The 19,021-nt window shown below is 37.5% G+C and overlaps 1 protein-coding gene across 1 annotated transcript in view; it reads left to right on the top strand.

Annotated features, from left to right (window-relative positions):
* LOC102692151 (contactin-associated protein-like 5) overlaps positions 1-19,021 on the top strand; it is a 179,419-nt gene that overhangs the window by 141,900 nt on the left and 18,498 nt on the right. Inside the window, exon 19 of the mRNA XM_069196417.1 lies at positions 5,465-5,539. Within this exon, the coding sequence (XP_069052518.1) occupies positions 5,465-5,539 (75 nt within the window). The remainder of the gene's footprint in view (positions 1-5,464; positions 5,540-19,021) is intronic.

Here is a 19,021-nt window from a genome sequence, read left to right as displayed (position 1 = left end):
AGAAATGAATGTCTTTTATGACTTTATGCTTCTGTTGTTTTTATTTTCAGCTCCCAGAAATTTTCTTATGTTACATCATTCCATATTAATATTCCATATTTTCTGGATTTAAAGATGCACAGTAGAGAAACATTCATGAAGCAATCATTTCACTAACATCTAGCGCACCACAAGTGCCACCTATTGATTGTCTTTGGTAAGTGAATCACACAATGTACTGTGCCACAATATTGCAAATGTGGCTCAGAATTGACATGCATTCTGAATGACTGCATCTGAACATACTAATAACAATTTGTCATAGAATAACCAAATTTTGGTTTGATACCTAACAAAGCATAATATTGTGATGAGGAACATTTACAAAAAGCAGAACAAGTCTCGTGATGCATTTTAATTGAAAACAATTTATAAATATTTTGAATAATCAATATATACTGTCATGTGAAAAAGAAAGTACACCCTCTTTCAATTCTATGGTTTTATATATTAGGACATAAAAAATTATCTGGTCCTGACCAGGTCCTAAAATTAGATAATCTAACCTTCCACTATGTCATTATTTATTTAACAAAAAATCAACCACCATGCTGAAACCATGTATGAAAAACTAAGTATGCCCCATGATTCAGTAGCTTGTAGAACCACCTTGAGCAGCAATAGAAGTAATCATTTTCTGTGTGAGTTTATCAGTCTCTCACATCATTTTGGAAGAATTTTGACCCACTTTTCTTTACAACATTGCTTCAGTTCATTGATGTTTGAGGGTATTCGTTTATGCATAGCTCTCTTAAGGTCCAGCCACAGCATCTCAATGAGGTTGAGGTCTGGACTTTGACTTGGCCATTCCAACACCTTGATTCTTTTCTTTTTCAGCCATTCAGTTGTACATTAGCTGGTGTGCTTGGGATCATTGTCCTATTGCATGACCCAATTTCATCTAAGCTTTATCTGTCAGACAGATGGCCTCACATTTATCTCAATACTTTGGTATAAAGAGGAGTTCATGGTCAACTTGATGACTGCAAGGTGCCCAGGTTCTGTGGCTGCAAACCAAGCCCAAAGCATCACCCCTCTACCATCATGGTTGGTATGAGGTGTTTGTAGTAATATGGTGTGTTTGGTTTTTGCCAAACATGGCGTTGTGCATAATGACCAAACATCTCCACATTGGTCTCGTCTGTCCAAAGGACATTGTTCCAGACATCTTGTGGTTTGTACAGATGCAACTTTGCAAATCTAAGCCACACTGGCATGTTCTTTTTGGAGAGAATGGGTTTTCTCCTGGCTACCCTTCCATGAAAGCCATACTTGTTCTGTCTTTTTCTGATCATACTGTCATAAACTTTAACATTTAACATGTTAACCGAGGCCTGTAGATCCCTAGATGTAGCTCTTGGGTTGTTTGTGGTTTCTCTGAGCATTAAACAGTCTGACCTTGGGGTAATTTGCTGGGACGCCCACTCCTGGGAAGATTGGCAACTGTCTTGAATGTTCTCCATTGTAAATAATCCTCACTGTTGAATGATGGATTTCAAATTGTTTGGAAATGGCCTTATAACCCTTCCAAGACTGATAAGCAGCAACAACTGCTTGTCTTTTCTCCTTGCCATGGTGTTAACACACACCTGAATGCTCCAGATCACCAAACTGCTATAAGTTCTGCTTTTATGGAGGTGATCACACTTCCTGATGATCAACTAATCAAGTGCATTTGATTAGCAGCACCTGGCCGCTAATTACCTTCTTAATTCCTATAGAAGCAGCAAGGGTGTACTTAATTTTTCACACATGGTTTCTGCATTTTGGCTTACTTTTTGTTGAATAAATAATGACATAGTAAAATGTGTTATGTGTTGTCTGTTATCTGAGGCTAGATTTGTCTAATTATACAAGTTGGTGGGGACCAGATGATTGTTATTTATGCCCTGATATGTAAAACCATTGAATTGAAAGAAGGTGTACTTTCTTTTTCACATGTCTGTATATACAGTATATATCCCTGCAAATAAAATCAATATGTAGCCCATTATTTTGATCATCAATGTGTATTGACCAGGGTTTAATATTTTACTATATATAGAACATTTACCTCATTGCTATGTCTGATCCCTTTCAGTATGTTATAGTTTGTTGCTAATGAATACAGTTCTTCTCTCGATAACTTAAAACATTCTTCTTTATATGAAAAAAACAGATACTTCTTTGAACTGCTGTCATTTCCTGATGTGATTGTATAAATCCATTGTTAGTAAACTAAACATATAGCTACAGTATAAGCTATATGTGGTCCATATGAATGACACACTTATTCATTTGCTGTAGTTCCTTCTCTAGTTGCATTTTTATTTTAACTTTTTTATCCCTCCTCACACACTTCTTGCATTCTGTATTTGAAATTCATCTGAAGGAATGAGGTTTGATGAGATCAGACTCCTGTATTGCACAAGTGTCTATATAAACTTATTTTTCTTTGAATTAAGGTACAGAGATTCAATACATTTCACTAAGGTTTTGAGAATTGTTTTAGGTTATTACAGACAATCAAATGTACAGTATCTGTCATTTTAGATGCTGTATCTTTCACAACTGCTGTCTGATTCTTGTTACTTGTATTGTTTCTCTATTTGTCAAAACGTTACAAAAACTGTTACAAACGACAAAAACACACCTTCCCCCTTAATGAAATGTCACGGAACAAATGTTAACATTGGTGACAGTCTATAAACCACTTCTGAGTCAAAGCATAAACTCTGACAGCATACTGCAGGTTTGCCTTTAAATTAAAATGTCTTTACAACAATGGAAATTATCACAAGATAGGATAAGGAAATAGTACTACAGGCACTGGGATGATCACTGTTGATAACATGGGAAGTAAACTGCATAATGAAGTAAGTTTTGGATAATTAGACATGTAATAGTATGACAAACCATTGTCATGTGGCACTGTCCTTATAAAAAATAATTTTGCTCTAGAATAAGCAACAGTATTTCCAGAATGTGTGTGTTGCTCTGTACATTTTTACAAATAATAATAATAATAATAATAATAATAATAATAATAATAATAATAATAATAATAATAATAATAATAGTTACAATAACTCCCAGCAGATCAGGTAGAAAGAAAAGAATAACGGGGAGAAATTTGGGAAGACCAGGATTTTCAAGTCCAGAGTGGAATTTAGCATGACAACACCAGGGTTGTAACAATCCTTCTCATTGTAAAAGTCAAAGTCCTATGGCACTTGGATACACAGATAAGAAAGAGATTCCACAAACACACAAACACCACTTGAAGCAGCAACCTGAATTTCTTTGGAGATGTCCCATCCCAACTTTTACAAGGTCATGCCTTGCTTAGTTGCAATCTGACAATATCTGGGTGTAATTTTAGAACTCTGTTAATGTCAATCATACTAGAAGGACATGCTCGTGTAAGAATGAATAGGATCAGAAAGTTCAGATTGGGGTCAAGTACTGAATTTCTATATAGTTTACATTCAGAGTTTCATTTTTAACTATTTTACTCATTCCCTCCCCATTTATAGAAGGGACAGTGATAGAAAAATAGATAAAAGAACATCACATGAGAAACCAGCCATCACCTCGGTATGATTCAAATAATTAAGGAAATCTTTCCACTGTTGAAACTCCCTGGAATCTTTGCAAGAAAGTTTTCTTCCTCATGCATGAATTTAAAAAGTAGCTTAAATTAATACATTCAGAATGCTCCAGCCTTGATCAAAGTAATTTATACGGAAGGTGTCTATTCTAAAAGTTTAATCAAAGTGAAAATTTTGCTTCTGCACAATATACTCCAATCACTTTGCATGTGACTCTGAAGAAACTTGTTGATTTCCAAGCTGTATGCAAACAAACCTAACTGTGCCCTCCAAAAGTATTGGTACACTTGTGTCTAAACTGGAATTTTCACTAGGAACTTTTCATAATCATTTCTCAATTAAAAATGCAACTTTTAATAACATTTATTTAGTACTTCCCTCTTGTATAATTTAAATATATTGATATCGATAAACCTCAATTTTAAAGGAGCAAATATACTGGGAAAATATGCTGACTGATTTACCTTTTTGGATCCATATTTAACTGTTAAATTGAAAACAAAAGACCTTTCTATGGAAGAAAAGCAATCAATATGAAAGCTGAAAACACAATTAGAATTATACCATGGAAAATGGGCATAGCAAAAAACACAATTTGGAATATACTAAAAAATGATACATATTATTTTCAATTAGCCAAAAATTTATTGATCACTGAAAACTTATCAATGTATATCTGAAAACAACTGTCAATGAAATCATCAGCAACCTTCAGAGCGCATGGATGAAGCTAATGGGATCTCGTTTGAAAAATATGAAACCATAATTACAAAGGCTACATTGCAAGATGTCAAACCTCTCATTAGCACAACGAATAGAAAAGTCAGATAAGAATTACCTCAGAAGTACAAAGTTGATGTACTTCTGCCATATCCGTTTTGGAAAAAAAAGTTTTATGGACAGTGTTAAATAAATAAATAATGATGAAATATATGGAAAGGTTAAAGGATGGAGAAATAAACTGCAGATGCTTCAAAGAACAAGAACACCATCTCATCTATGAAGTTTAGTAGAAGTAATGAAATGGCCTATGTATGAAAAACCATGTCTGGGACTGGTTCACCCATTTTTACTGATAATGTAAATGTAATGAGAATGGATTGAATTCTAAAGTTTACAGAAACATTTGGCCTACTTAAGTTAAAGAAAATGCTTATACTGTATATAGAAAAGCAGCATGGCAATGACCCCCAAAAAACTTATATTCTACTTCACATTAATCTCATGATCACAAATAAATATTGTTTCACTGTAAAGTAAAAAAAATAATTCCTTTACTGTCCCTATTCTTTTGGTTTGCACCACATATTTTTAAAAAGGTGTTTATCAAAATGTATTTAAATTAAAATCTCATTCATCTTTGTTTGGATTTTTAAAGCAGAACATAAACTGAAAAATAGTTTCTGCACAAGTAAGAGGCTAGCATACTCAATTAATTCTCAATTGTGTGCGTTGACAATCATTTTTAAAAACGTATATTAAACATTTGGTACAAATGTGATCTAATATTCTTAATCTAGCATTTAATTTTTCATACTTTGAACTAGAATGTAGAACAATCAGGACACACAGGCTTGGAAAATAGCTTGTATGCATTGATTTGCATCACATGCCAGATGCCAGTTGTTTCTTGATTATATTTCTTAAACAGCATGGTTCTCATTTTGTGCAAGGTAATACTTTATGCATGGACTCTGTCACTGTATGGGTTTATAGTACAAAAGCGTGCATTACTTTTATTTTTGTATAATTGTGTTTTTTTAATTTTTTTAGATGGAAATGGAATGATAAGTATTTACCCATTCCATGTTTTTTTTTTCTTTCAAAATCTATAGATCATTCTGAGAAATCAGACAGAGGAAAAGAGCCACTATCAAATGTAATGCAAACTGATTTGGCGGTTATTGGAGGCAAGTATCACTTCTTTCTTAAATTATCGTGCAGATTTTAAATAATAATTGTCATATACTGTAGATATGATTCATCTGATCCTTTTTTTACATCTTTATAAACATGAGATTTTATAGAACCACTTAATGCACAGATTTTGAGGCTATAAAAAGGAAAAGTTTCTTCACGGAAGTGGCAGTTTTGGGAACTGTTATACATTCTTTTAGATGCAGCCACTCAGAATGGTTGCCTTGGAGAGTACTGCAAAGAACATGCTGCAGTATGTCAAAAGGTACCGCCCAACACATTTTTTTTGTCACAGTGAATCTTTAATGTATCACAGCTGTGTACTGCTGTCACACAATACATATTTTTATAATAAAAATTAAATGTTTTTTAACCCATTAGTGCATTCCTGCACTAGTTATACTAAAACACAGTATAACTAGTTTTTTTCTCTTTTTTTAATTAAATATAGTATCTAGAATTAAGAATATTTAGTAATAAATAGTAGTAAGCCAACATGTTATTTTAGGATTTGATTGTAAAATATAAGTTAAACAACGGGGGAAGAAGGCTTACTTTTAAAATTGGCACTCAAAGATTCTGACTGATTAATTTCCCTCATTTAGCTGAAATGGATAAAGAAATCATGCAGTAGTTATATGTATTGGAAGGCACTCTGTTTTATTAACAGACACTCTGCCTCAAACCTGTGTTGAAAAGTGAGATAGACGTAGGTAATGTCATCCCTATTAAACATTGTGCTGATTGTGCAAATCCTGCTAAACTAGAAATTAGACAGAAGAAGAGTATTTTTGGACAATATAGTGTGATGGAATTTCTCTGTAAACTGAAGAGTTATAGAGGAGACATGCTGTGTATCGCCTCTTTTTACACTTGTAAGAACATTCCAATGATAATGCGATATGGAAGATATTATTAATAACCTATTTAAATCTGAAGCTGTTAACTCTACATAACACCTGCATGTCAAGATCATGGTTTCAAAATAAAAAAAACACATCAAATATATATTGTTGTTTGGCAAGGATGTGAAACGTGACAATTAGTTACAATTACCATCAGGAGAAAAAAAACTTTTTTATTTAATTTATTTGTGGCTGCTGCAGTTGAACCCTTTGCAACAGCTGGATAGTTAACACATCCCAATTGCTTTATCAGTCTGTCCGTGAGGGGAAGGATGGGGGAGCTCTCCTTGACAGCTGACAGTCCTCCATTCGTTTAAGTGAAAAATTTATAAAAACCCCAATGTAAACTTTATATAACTTTATAACATAAAACGGTTGTAAAGTTCTCTAAAGCTTTTTCAGTCAAGAAGGAGAATTCACGCAGTGAGCTACGTAAGCATGCGTAGGCTGCAAAAGATAAGTAAAAGAGGGAAGAAAACGCTTTCAGAGAACACAATGTTTCTGGTATGAACTATACAGAGCCCCAATTCAATTGGAGTTTAAATGTTTATACATACACCCTGCCCCCACTGAGATTGGAATATACACAAAGCACAGAAACTTTACAGTAGATGGTTTGTACGTAATTCTGGCTTTATGAACTCACACATGGGATTCAAGTAATTCAAAATAAGTTTGTTTTTTTTATTGAACCAGGTACTAGATCTTGTTTATATAAAAGTTATATCATGGGGCAGAGTGATGGCAGAGTGATAAATGACAAGAACTACCAGATGCGAGTAATAATACGTTGACTGGCACGAAACATTCCCTCCCATTTTTAACCATTCTGTGTCTGAATCAAAGCGGGTGAGAAAGAATAGGAAGAGACACAGAAAAAAGTGCATCTTGTCTTAATTTCAAATGATATTTTACTTTTTTATTTAAGTTCGTATTTTACTTATTTTCTGATTTCAGTTTCAACATATATTTTAACAAATTCTTGTAAATTAATGATTTTACAAGATGTGGAAGAAGAGCAACAAATTATTACATTGCGAATTTTAATATTATTGATTACTAATACTTTATGCTAACACCTCACTTTCTTATTTAGATGTAATTTAAATATTGAACTAAGACATTCTGAAAAAACAATAGAGAATAGTCTGTGGTATTTGTATGGATGAAACTTTTCTAAATCTTTAAAAAATATAGAAGCTGTGGAACGGACTTTACGGTTAGTGGATGGTGCACTGTTTTGTGAGCAACATGCTAAACTGCTTAACACAGTTACTGCTGTAGAAAACATTATTTTATTTCTGTAAGGAATGCGTGTTGGGTTTACAAAATTAAAGTATTTAAAATGTTTAATTAAGAAGTAAAAAGAACTTACAGCTTACACAAAGACTAAGCTTATCGCGCAGAAGAACAAAAAAAACGTTTTTTGAGCATAAAAAGTGTTTTAACTGATTTATATATATAAAGTGTTTTCGTGTTAATTTAAGTGTCCTTCTTTCAGTTGTATTGCGTTATCATTAAACAACTCGGGGTTATTTTTATGATTTCTCTATTATTATCGAATCCCTCAACTCATTCACTTGTGATTATTTTGAAAATATTTTGACATGTTCCTTTTAAATCTGAATTTGAAATATCAGGTGCTCTAAATGAGTTAAACTTTGATGCAGTATAAATTAATACATCAGGTGGGTAGCTGCGTCAGCATGCGTAGGCTGCAAAGGAACAAGTAATAGGTTTATTCCATGCTGAAAAAAAGAAGAAAGAGAACACAACGTTTCGGCCGTGGAGCCTTCTTCACCTGAAGAAGGCTCCACGGCCGAAACGTTGTGTTCTCTTTCTTCTTTTTTTCAGCATGGAATAAACCTATTACTTGTTCCTAAATTAATACATTTCCCACACGCTATACTGTAGTGGCTTTGAAACTATACAGATGCAGCATTTAAAACAAGCGGGGTACGCTGCGGTACAACACGGTGGGCGTGTCACATCTAAGCGCATCATATTATGTCACACCGCATTATACCACATGCAAATTAGATTATGTATGTAATAGTATCCGAAATCACCTCGTAAAACCGCCAGGTGGGGCTAATAACGTTTTTTATGTATTTGACACCCAGTTTCGAATCCCGATCACTGCTGAGGGACAGTCTTTATCCAATTAAGAATTTCAGTTGTATACTCTTTAGACTTTTAATTTTAAACTGTGTATTACAGTATGTTAATCATTAAACATTAAAAAGTTCTTATATTTTATAAAAGCAAGATTGATCAGTTGGACAAAAGTACACAACTTACCACCTTTATCATAAATATTTTAATTATGCAGACATATTTTATGCATCAATGTATTTCCTGAAGATATTACTAATAGTATTAATAATGAATGACCTTGGACAAGCTGTAAGCTCAAAGTATTACCCTGGTCCACTTACTTTGTGACTGTCGTTGTAAACGAAAAGAATATTTTTTCATTGACAAAAAGTAACACCACAGCATTTCGTTGATCCTATCACGTATTCGTTTCCAATCATACAGAGTAAGAAAATCTCGGATTCACCATTCCTTTCACATGCTCATAAACAATATTAATTTCGGAACATAAACATATAATGTTAACTGTATATTGCTGGTCTTGGTATTTTAAAGAAAAAATACACACCAGTATTCCACTTTCTCCTTTAATATTTTAAGCATAAAAGTCTTAAATGTAGTTATTTTGGAAATGTTTTTACTTGCTCCTTTTGACCATATTAAGATTATATGCTTTGTGAAAAGTGATAGTCTTTTAACCTTTTCTGTGAATTTGCTTGTAATCAGCGTAAACAAAAGCATACTTTTAGAATTTGATAAACAGGGAATATAATATGGAATCGCGTATCTAAACAAATTAATAACTATATAATTATATTTATGTACTGTCTGGCAGAATAAACTGAAGAGTTAGTTAATGCGACACGGAATTATAACGAATTATCACCTCTTTTTACACTTGAGAACAAATGAGAACATTTCACTCAGTGGGGATGCATTGTTATCTCAATCACCTGCTAATTCGTTTTACGCCACGGGAAGACAGGAGAATGTGATTGTACTGTATCTGTATGGAATGTGTGTTGCTTTTACAAAATTAAAGTGTTTAAAGTGTATAATTAAAAAGTAAAAAAAAACCTTAAAGCTATTCTAAGATGATCAAGAGGAAGTGTATTGCATGTCTAATGGTCTAACCCCATTTTGATTAAAATCGCAAATGCGTGTTTAATTAAATGTCTTTTTTGATTAACAATCTGACAATGCAAACCGTTAGCTTGAAGTTCAAAAACGATTTTGGCGGGCCTGTAGCATTTTTACAAAACCTCCTAGAGCTGTGAGAACACTTGCTTTGTGTCTAAAGTACATTGTGAATGTCTTCACAGCATTCACTTTGTTGTTTTTATGCCATTTTTTTTGACCACGCACGAATATTCTATGTCCGTATCTTCGCAAGGGAATCAGTGTGAATTTTAACACTAATTAAATGACCGCGGGCACTTTCCACCCCCTCTACATTTTAGTAGAATAGGCTAACCTTCTAATGAAAGACAGTCCTCCCTTCCCCCCACGGACAGGAAAAGCACCCGCAGGCACTTAAACTTATTTAAATTTAATATGATCAGAAGACCCATGTAAAACATTTCCAAAATAACCACATGTAAGACGTTGATGCTTAAAATGTTTACGGAGAAAGTGGAATACTGGTGTGTATTTTTTCTTTAAAATACCAATACTGGCCATATACAGTTTGTAACGTAGGGATTTCTATATTTATGTCTTTATTTAGTGGTTACGTTAGTGACAAAGGCTAAACTTTTAGCTTCAGTAACGCGTACGTCATATAGCATACATGTTTGTAATGACAATATAGTGTCGATGATATTTATTGTCAGTAATAATATCAGCGAACATGGTTTCATGGAGGGCTTCTCAGAAAGTTGGGCATTCAGTTAGATTGCTAGGCGAAAGGATTTTTAAATATATTTTGTTAAAGCAAGTCGGTTTTTTGCAACACATAAAATATATTTTTCCAAGAAAGATCTGATGACGAGGAAGAAAAATCGCCCATGTTTAGAGCATAAAAAGTGGTTATTAACTATTGAAAGCTGCTTTTATAGTTTTTAAAATCATGCAATATCTAAGTTAAGCTGATTGTACCCATTGGTCACGCTAATAAAGCACCTTGAATTGAATTGAATTTAATTGAGAGACAGAGTGAGAGTGAGAACAAGAGAGAGCAACACACAGGGGTCTATTAGGATAGCTACACAGGGATAGGGTGGCAATTGGGTATAACAGGGGTTCAAGTACGATCACACCAAACTGTACAACCATTTTGCAGTGGGTCAGCGGCTCTCCTAGTCCCCGCCCTGACCACTACTACTCCCGTCCTGCCCCTCGGCGTGTTCCCTAGCCGGGCGTTATTCAGCCGCAGCCCAAGGTGAATGTGCTACAATATAAGTCCTCATTTACCCCATCTTGATTAAAATTGCTAATGTGTTTTTAATAAAATGCTTTTATTTATTCACTTCACAATCTGACTTACAGAACTCACATTCCCGAATGCCCCCCCCCCGCTCAACAATCTTAGGAAGAACACCAAACAGCCTGTTAATAAAATTGTTGCAATTTTGTTCTGTCAGTTCTTCCTCCCAGAACTTTAAATCGCATTGATCAGTTCTTGCTTTGTGTTAGATTTAGCTGTTTTCCAAATATAGTCTTTCAGGGAATGCCATACCATCTCTAATGGATTTAAATCTGGGGATTCAGCTGGAGTTTTCACCCAGTTTACTTCCTCTGCTTTAAGCATCACCTTTGCTTCTGTGTGTTTTGGATCGTTGTCCTGAAAGAAACGGTGCCTTGATCCAAAGTGCTCTCTGACGTATGGGGTGGCATGCTGTTTGACCACAACTTCCTCGAAGAATTCACGATCCATTATTCCTTTGAAAATAAGAAGTGGTCCCCTACCTCTTCTAGATATACACCCAGACGTGAACCTTCAGTGGATGTTTTGGCTTTTGGTTGTTCACATATCTCTCCTTTTTATAAAACAACATGGTTGAAAACTGTTCCAGAGCCACTGCTGTTTCATCAATGAAAAGTACATCATAAAATGCCTCTCCCTGTTCAATCCATTGAAAAAAGAAAAGGAGCATAAGGCGTCTGATGGTCATAAACAATATCAATTTAGGAAAAGCATCAGAGATATTTTTTTAACTGCACTGCATCAGAGAGAATCAGTATAGCTTCTGGGAAATACATTTTTCCTGCATTAAAGTTTAACTCGTTCAGAGCGCCTATATAACAAACTCCAAACATTTCAGTTTTGAGCTGAAGACCCTCACACCTGAAGAAGGATTTACAGATGAAACATTGCATTTTTTCTCTTCTCTTTTCAGCATGGAATAAACCTATTACTTGTTCCTTTGCAGACTATGCAGGTTGACATGGTTACCCACCAAAGTAAATGTATTGCAGTAAATGTTTATATCATTATATCTAATTTTTATTTTATTTTTTAAAAATAAAAAAAAATCATTTGCCCAGAGGGTGGGTCTGCTCTCATTGACAGCTTACACTCCTCCATACACTCAAGTGAAAAATTAATAACGCCATTGTAAACGTCATATTTATAATTTGTTGATAATAAAAATGTTAAGTTCTCTAAAGCTTTCTCAGTCAAGTATGATAATTTACCTAGAGAGCTGTGTAAGCATGCATAGGCAGCAAAAGATCAGCTATACTGGGAAGATGCGACACCGAAGATATTATTAATAACCTTTTAGATCTGAAGGGAGCTCTAAAGGGATCCACACGATAGAGGGTCCTGCTACTGGAGTGATTCAGAGGGAAAGACGGTGACAATTCATTGTTATTAAAAAATGACTTAGATTCAAACATGTTGTGATATTTAGAAATATAAAAAAGTAAATTAATTGCCCATAATATTGCTATTTTAGTTTTTCAAAGAAATGTCTCTTAAAAGAAAACTCATGGTGCTAGCTCGATTTGAACAGCCGACCTCTCGCTTATAAGTCAGGCACTTAAACCATCACACCACTAACACAATCACATGACAAGTTGTGAAACAGCCGTACACATATCAATAGATACTGTATGTGTACAGTATATACTACTGTTTGTGCTACATTTCCTTTTAGTGGTAAAATTCCATATTAATATTCAATACTAATTGGATTAAAATGTGCACAGTAAAGAGATTAAATGATTCAATCTTTTCACTACCGACCCATGCACCACAAGTGCCCCTGTCGGTCATTTTGGCCAGCCAATCACGTACTGCATTAGGGCGCGGTGGCGCACGCGATATGGGTTTGTACCGTGCATTTTGAATGGCTGCATCTGTAATTCAGGCTTTATGAACTCACACCTGGGATTCGATTAATTAGGGTTATTATTAGAGTTCATAAAGCCTGAATTACATACTATGCCTACGTCTGCGAAACACCTTTGCTAGTTAATGCTACTTCACTTTCTCGGGCGTGATTTTTTTAGGCAAAAACCAGGCTAACAGGCTTGTTTTGTGATCTTACTAAGATTGTTAAGCGCGGTGTCAAAATATTTCCATATGAAAAGCAGTGACGTCACCGTCCTAAGGTGTGTGTGTGTGTGGCAGGCAGGTTGGTTTAGCCTTTGTCACTAATGAAACCACTAGATAAAGAAGTATAGAAATCCCTACATTACAAACTCCAAACGTTTCATTTTGTCTACTGCTACAATATTGACAGCAGCGTAGTTACAAGGAACATGTCAAATTGCATTTGAACAAGCCAAAGCAAAAAAATCCACTGGTTGACGTCTGGGGGGATATATCTAGAAAAGGCCCAGGACCACTTCTTATTTTTGAAGGAATTATGGATCGTGAATTCTTTGAGGAAGTCGTGGTCAAACAGCATGCCGCCCCATATATCAGGGAGCACTTTGGATCAAGGCACCGTTTCTTTCAGTACAATGATCCAAAACACACAGCAGCAAGGCGAGGCTTATAGCAGAGGGAGTGAAGTGGGTGTAAACTCCATCGGAATCCCCAGATTTAAATCCAATACAGATGGTATGGCATTCCCTGAAAGACTATATTCAGAAAATGGCTAAACCCAGCACAAAGCAAGAACTGATCAATGCAATTTACAAGTTCTGGGAGGAAGAACTGACAGAACAAAATTGCAACAATTTTATTAACAGGCTGTTTGGTGTTCTTCCTAAGATTGTTGAGCCGGGGGGGTCATTCGGGAATGTGAGTTATGTGAGTCAGATTATGAATGAATAAAAGCACTTTATTAAAAACGCGTTTGCATTTGTTTGGGTGCTGTGCCAGCTGTATAATAATATGTCTTTTATGTATTGCAAAAAACTGACTTGCTTTAACAAAGTATATTTAGTTATCCTTTCACCTGGCAATCTACCTGAATGCCCAACTATCTGAGTAGCCCCCCGTGAAACCAAAAGAACCACAATTGAATGCGTTTTGACAATAAGAGAGAAGAGAGAAATAATAAGATAGTCCCCATTAGCCTCATTTTTAATTAAAACATAAATCCATGTTTAATTAAATGCCTTTATTGATTCACAATCTGACAATGCAATGTAAGTCGTTATCTTTGTCTTCTAAGTACCTTAATCAACTTTCAGCATAGCTTTCTCCCCATTTAGATTTATTTTTCATACCATCACTAAACAAAGCAGGAGTGTATTGTACTTCATCTCAAGATCAAACATGGAAAGATTAGATTGTAATAGTTTTTATTTTTAAAATACATTTTAGAAAAGTGCAATCTATGATAAAAAGCTGTATTTATTTATTAATTTATTTTATTAATAAAGATAAGAATTCAATTTGATACTGTTTAGACTTTTATTTTAAACTGTTGTAGGGAAAACCGGTTCAGGGACGCCAAATATGTAATCATAGTGGCTCTCTGAAGGTACCAGTTCTGTAGGGTTTGGGCATTTACTGAGACAATTATTAATTGTAGCAGTAAATCACAAAGTTGATTCTTTTGGTGGCTTTAGAATCCAACCATGCGACATAACTCAAACAACTCGCACACACAGGTACTAATACACGAGGATACATTTATTAATACATAGAATATGCATGTAAACCTAACAGATCTTATCGAGAGGGTTATCAGAATACAAAAGGTATATATTCAATCAATTACAAAGAGTTACACATATCAAGAGGACATACGTTCAGTATATCATTCATTAAGACCGTTTCGTAAAGTGAACTTGGTTACAACTTCTACATTAGATACTCAAACAAGTACATAACTCTTAGGAATTAAATTGATATCAACTGGTTGGGATAACAATTGAATTCTCGAGCTGTAATGCATTGAAGTTGAATACTCATCCAATCTTTGGGGATTCAGATCTCCTGCGGGCACAAAGAAACAGTTGCAGGCTGTTGCTGTCCAATCCGCGCTCTCTGGCTCGGTGCCAGGCTGTGCTGTGCGGCTTGCGACGGTGCGCTGCTGATGCTCACTGACCAGCTAGTTGGTGTTGTTTAACTAGCACAGTTTGTGCACAGGAGAAAAGATGACTGTGGGTCCCAGCAAGTCAGGAAGAGGACCGGTTCGTTCCTGATGAAGAGCTAGTTCTGAATAGTGATTCAGCTTTCCACAGTTCCGACCTGTTTACGAGGCCTGCTGCTGGTTACTCTCTGGCAACCTCCACTCTAGACTCTTAGAACAAAGGAAAGTTCTGGCACTCGGACACACTGGCCGTTCCGTGGTTGTCCGGGCTGAGTCTCAGGATGGTCAGGAGGCACGCTGCGAGAATGTCCTGCCCTTGGGATTCTCCTTTGAATTCCCTTTAGAATTGTTGAATCTCCCTTTCTGAATCTGAATCTTCAGGTTCTCTGTGCTGCCTGTTTTTACCTGGAGGAACTTCAGCTCATTGATTGGCTGAAAGTTCCATGGGCATCAGAGTCCCACGTGGGTTACTCGGCCCTACCAGTCCCTGATTGGTTGATCAAGGTGAGATATGAGTCACTTAGTCCTGACACTTAGTAATGCAGTCCAGATGTCCAACTGGCACTCCCTAGACAGATAGGCGCCAATGGATGACCATTGATCATGATAGCCAGGCTTAGCTAAGTGCATCCCCCTTTGGGAGCTGTCCTTATCAAAAGAAAACATCTTGCATGAATGGTTTCTCTGTGGCTGCACCACAGAGATGAACAGAGAAATGAGGCCTAATTTGGGAAAGCTCAGAACACTTAATTCTTTCTTATTAATAAGCCTCGCCGCTACATATCCCCCCTTTTTGAAGGTCACGAGGTCCCGAGGCATTGTTGCCTTCAAAATCAAAACAGAGTTAAGTGATGTCCCTTGCCATCAGAACATTAACCTTAAATGTCCACATTACTCCTCGAGAATTCATACCGGAACCAGCATTGGATACAAACAGGATGAATAACATTTGGAGTATGTATAAACACGGTAGGAGACATTATCTCAGTCTAGGAATTACACATCAGGAAGTTCACTGTCAATATCTGATACCTCTGTAATAGATATTTGGGGAGAAGTCACTTCCTTTCTTTTGACATGCTACCTTTGACTCATTCATGCTACCCAGAGTACATTTTGATGCAAGAGTACAGCATTCAGAGTACACTGTCAGTCATGATCCAGCTACTCGGCAGTAGTGCTACAATAACAACAGTTCCTGTTCCCAGCCCCCGATAAACCACAACACCTGTGTTGGGTATCTGCTAGGGTCGTTTGGAGGTTTGTTCCATTAAAGCAAACTCAACTACCTGTACCTCCTCAGGGCTTACTGTTTCTTGGATTTCTATCCAATTCAATAGTGTGGCACCTGAAGGCATCCAAGACCTCAAGTTTGGTCTTATATTGTCTGGTTCCAGACCGTACAGTATTAAGTCACCATGCTGTACTATGGCCTCCTCGGGAACTTACAGGAAAACTATTGGTTAGGTAGCTGCATTGTGGTAGCTGTATCATGCCTGTCACAAGTCACAGTGTCTGTTAAATGTGGTGTGCTGACCAGCCATTTACTTCCCACCTGCTCTTCGTGGGGTTCATTAACCTCCCTCTGCTCGTTAGTAGCTTTACACCCTTCATTGGTGAATCGTTTAGACACAGCCAATGGATAGCTTTGGTAGCCATACACATCTCAAGATTTGGAACCGAATTCAATCTTGGATTGCCTTCTGGGTGACCTATGAGCGATGGGGTTAATGTCACATACTCCTCTACTGAGAAGAGTGGAATCAAGTGGGTTGGGATTTGTGCCGTGGTTAGACTGGCTACCGTGGCACTAAACTCCCTTAACAAGGTCCTGTGTCAACATTCTGGCCTGTTGCACACAAGCATAAACCCACTGTATAACACCAACAATCATGTCCACTGGATGGGGAATAAGGTTTAACCCTGTTGCATAGGAAGTTGCCTTTAGGGTTTTCCCTAAGCTTTCCAACTTTTGCTGCTGTTGATACAGTCTGTCACTACCCTCTGGCATCTCTGACCCCTGCCTTCTTGGGGCAGTCAGGGTGGGAGTGCCAGTAGCACACAAACCTACCAGAAAAAGCAAATGTGCAACAGTGGCGGCAGCAATCAGTCCTCCCAAAAGTCTTTTCGGGTGGCTGATCCCAGTCATCTCCTTCTGAGTGACTGTTGCCTTTCTAAGCTGGCGCAGCATGTACATGGTGTCTTCCTCAGTATGCCCTGTGGCATCTTGGGCACCAACATCCTGGAAATCTGGGGAGATCTGACGCAGCGGCTGATGCTGCTCCTCCTTTTCCAGGGCATCTGCTTTTTCGATTTGTTCATGCCTGTGCTCTAGGAACCCTGCAGGGGGCGGTGCAGCGGTGGAGCATGCCTGACCCTCGGCTGAGTGGTCATCTGGAGCACCTGAGTGATCTGGGATTGTTACCCTATTCTCACTGTTCAGGTCCACCCTGCACACTTCCTGATTGAGGAATTCCTCTATCGGCATGTTTACAATCGTTTGCTGGGGGTAGGTGTAGGACACCTGCTCGCTCCCCCCTTCCCTCGCTAGGGGTTCAGGGAGCTGCCCCAGCACTGGGATAGCTAGTTCACTGTCTTTGAACTCACTATCACTCACCAGGCCCATGTCAGTGCAGGCTGGGATTCTGACACCTCTCTTTGAGATTTCCTGCACTGGCAGGCGGGTGACTTTACCATCCAGCTCCAGTCTGGCTGAACCACTGTTGGTCAGACTCAGACTGACAGACTGAGCTGGTGGCTGTAAGAAAACCGGCTCGGCTTTCATTCCCTGTCCCTTCTGGGGGACTAGGTGTGTTGGCAACCCTGCCGTTGAGGCAGGAACAATCAGGTCAGTCTCACTCAGTACCTGGTAGTTGTGAAAAATAATGTTACCTGACTGCAGGTTCCCTGGGTCACAGCAGAGGGAATCAGCATCTGGGATCAGGTGTGTCCACAGCGCAGTAGTCTCAGCGTCCAGCTGGACCTCCTGTCTAACCTGTGAATGTTGCACCAGGGGCACCTGGCGGTGGCCCTGCGACAGCTGCTCAAGCAGATCCTCACTAATAGAGGACCTGTCAGGGCTAAGGGTGAGGGCTACATCACCAACCTGCTCTCCTGCCATCTGGATCCCTTCCACTGCGGGGTGGTGGTCCTGACCCCTCTTGGGTGCCAGGGTGCACAGGGAAAGCTCCTTCTCAAAGAAACACTTTCTCCTGTTCTGTGGCATTTGGCAGGTACTGCAGGGTATACCTGAGGTCCTGAATATAACTCTCGATATTATTCTCTGACACTGCGGGGTCAAATCTCTCTATGTCCTTCGCTAGCTCTCTCAGAGAATGGAGATTTCTTCTAGCGTCTCCACTGACGGAGATATGGAAGAGATCGTGGTCAGACCTGTCGCTGCTAGAGAGAGTGCTTAATAGCGACTCGAATTCAGACCTTTTAGCAACCATCGTTAAACTTAAAAAGTATTACTTTTAAGTACGAAATCACAGTTTTACCACAGAAAACCACAAGATCAAGTATGCAATCAACCCGGTAGATCGCAAAAGATCACAAAACAATCAAACACTGCTTAAAGAGCAAGGGGAACTTTTTTTCTTTCGGCTTTCAGCACACTGTATTGTCGTGTATGAAACCCGCGGCGTTTTATATTGAATTATTCCGCTTGGTTGACTCATTTCAGTCTTGCCACGCCCGTGCCAGGGACGCCAAATAATGTAGGGAAAACCGGTTCAGGGACGCCAAATATGTAATCATAGTGGCTCTCTGAAGGCACCAGTTCTGTAGGGTTTGAGCATTTACTGAGACAATTATTAATTGTAGCAGTAAATCACAAAGTTGATTCTTTTGGTGGCTTTAGAATCCAACCATGCGACATAACTCAAACAACTCGCACACACAGGTACTAATACACGAGGATACATTTATTAATACATAGAATATGCATGTAAACCTAACAGATCTTATCGAGAGGGTTATCAGAATACAAAAGGTATATATTCAATCAATTACAAAGAGTTACACATATCAAGAG

The sequence above is a fragment of the Lepisosteus oculatus genome, chromosome 12 (assembly GCF_040954835.1).
Source record: "Lepisosteus oculatus isolate fLepOcu1 chromosome 12, fLepOcu1.hap2, whole genome shotgun sequence".
NCBI lineage: Eukaryota > Metazoa > Chordata > Actinopteri > Semionotiformes > Lepisosteidae > Lepisosteus > Lepisosteus oculatus.
The sequence above is the reverse complement of the archived record's forward strand: the minus strand, read 5'-3'. Positions and strand labels throughout refer to the sequence as shown.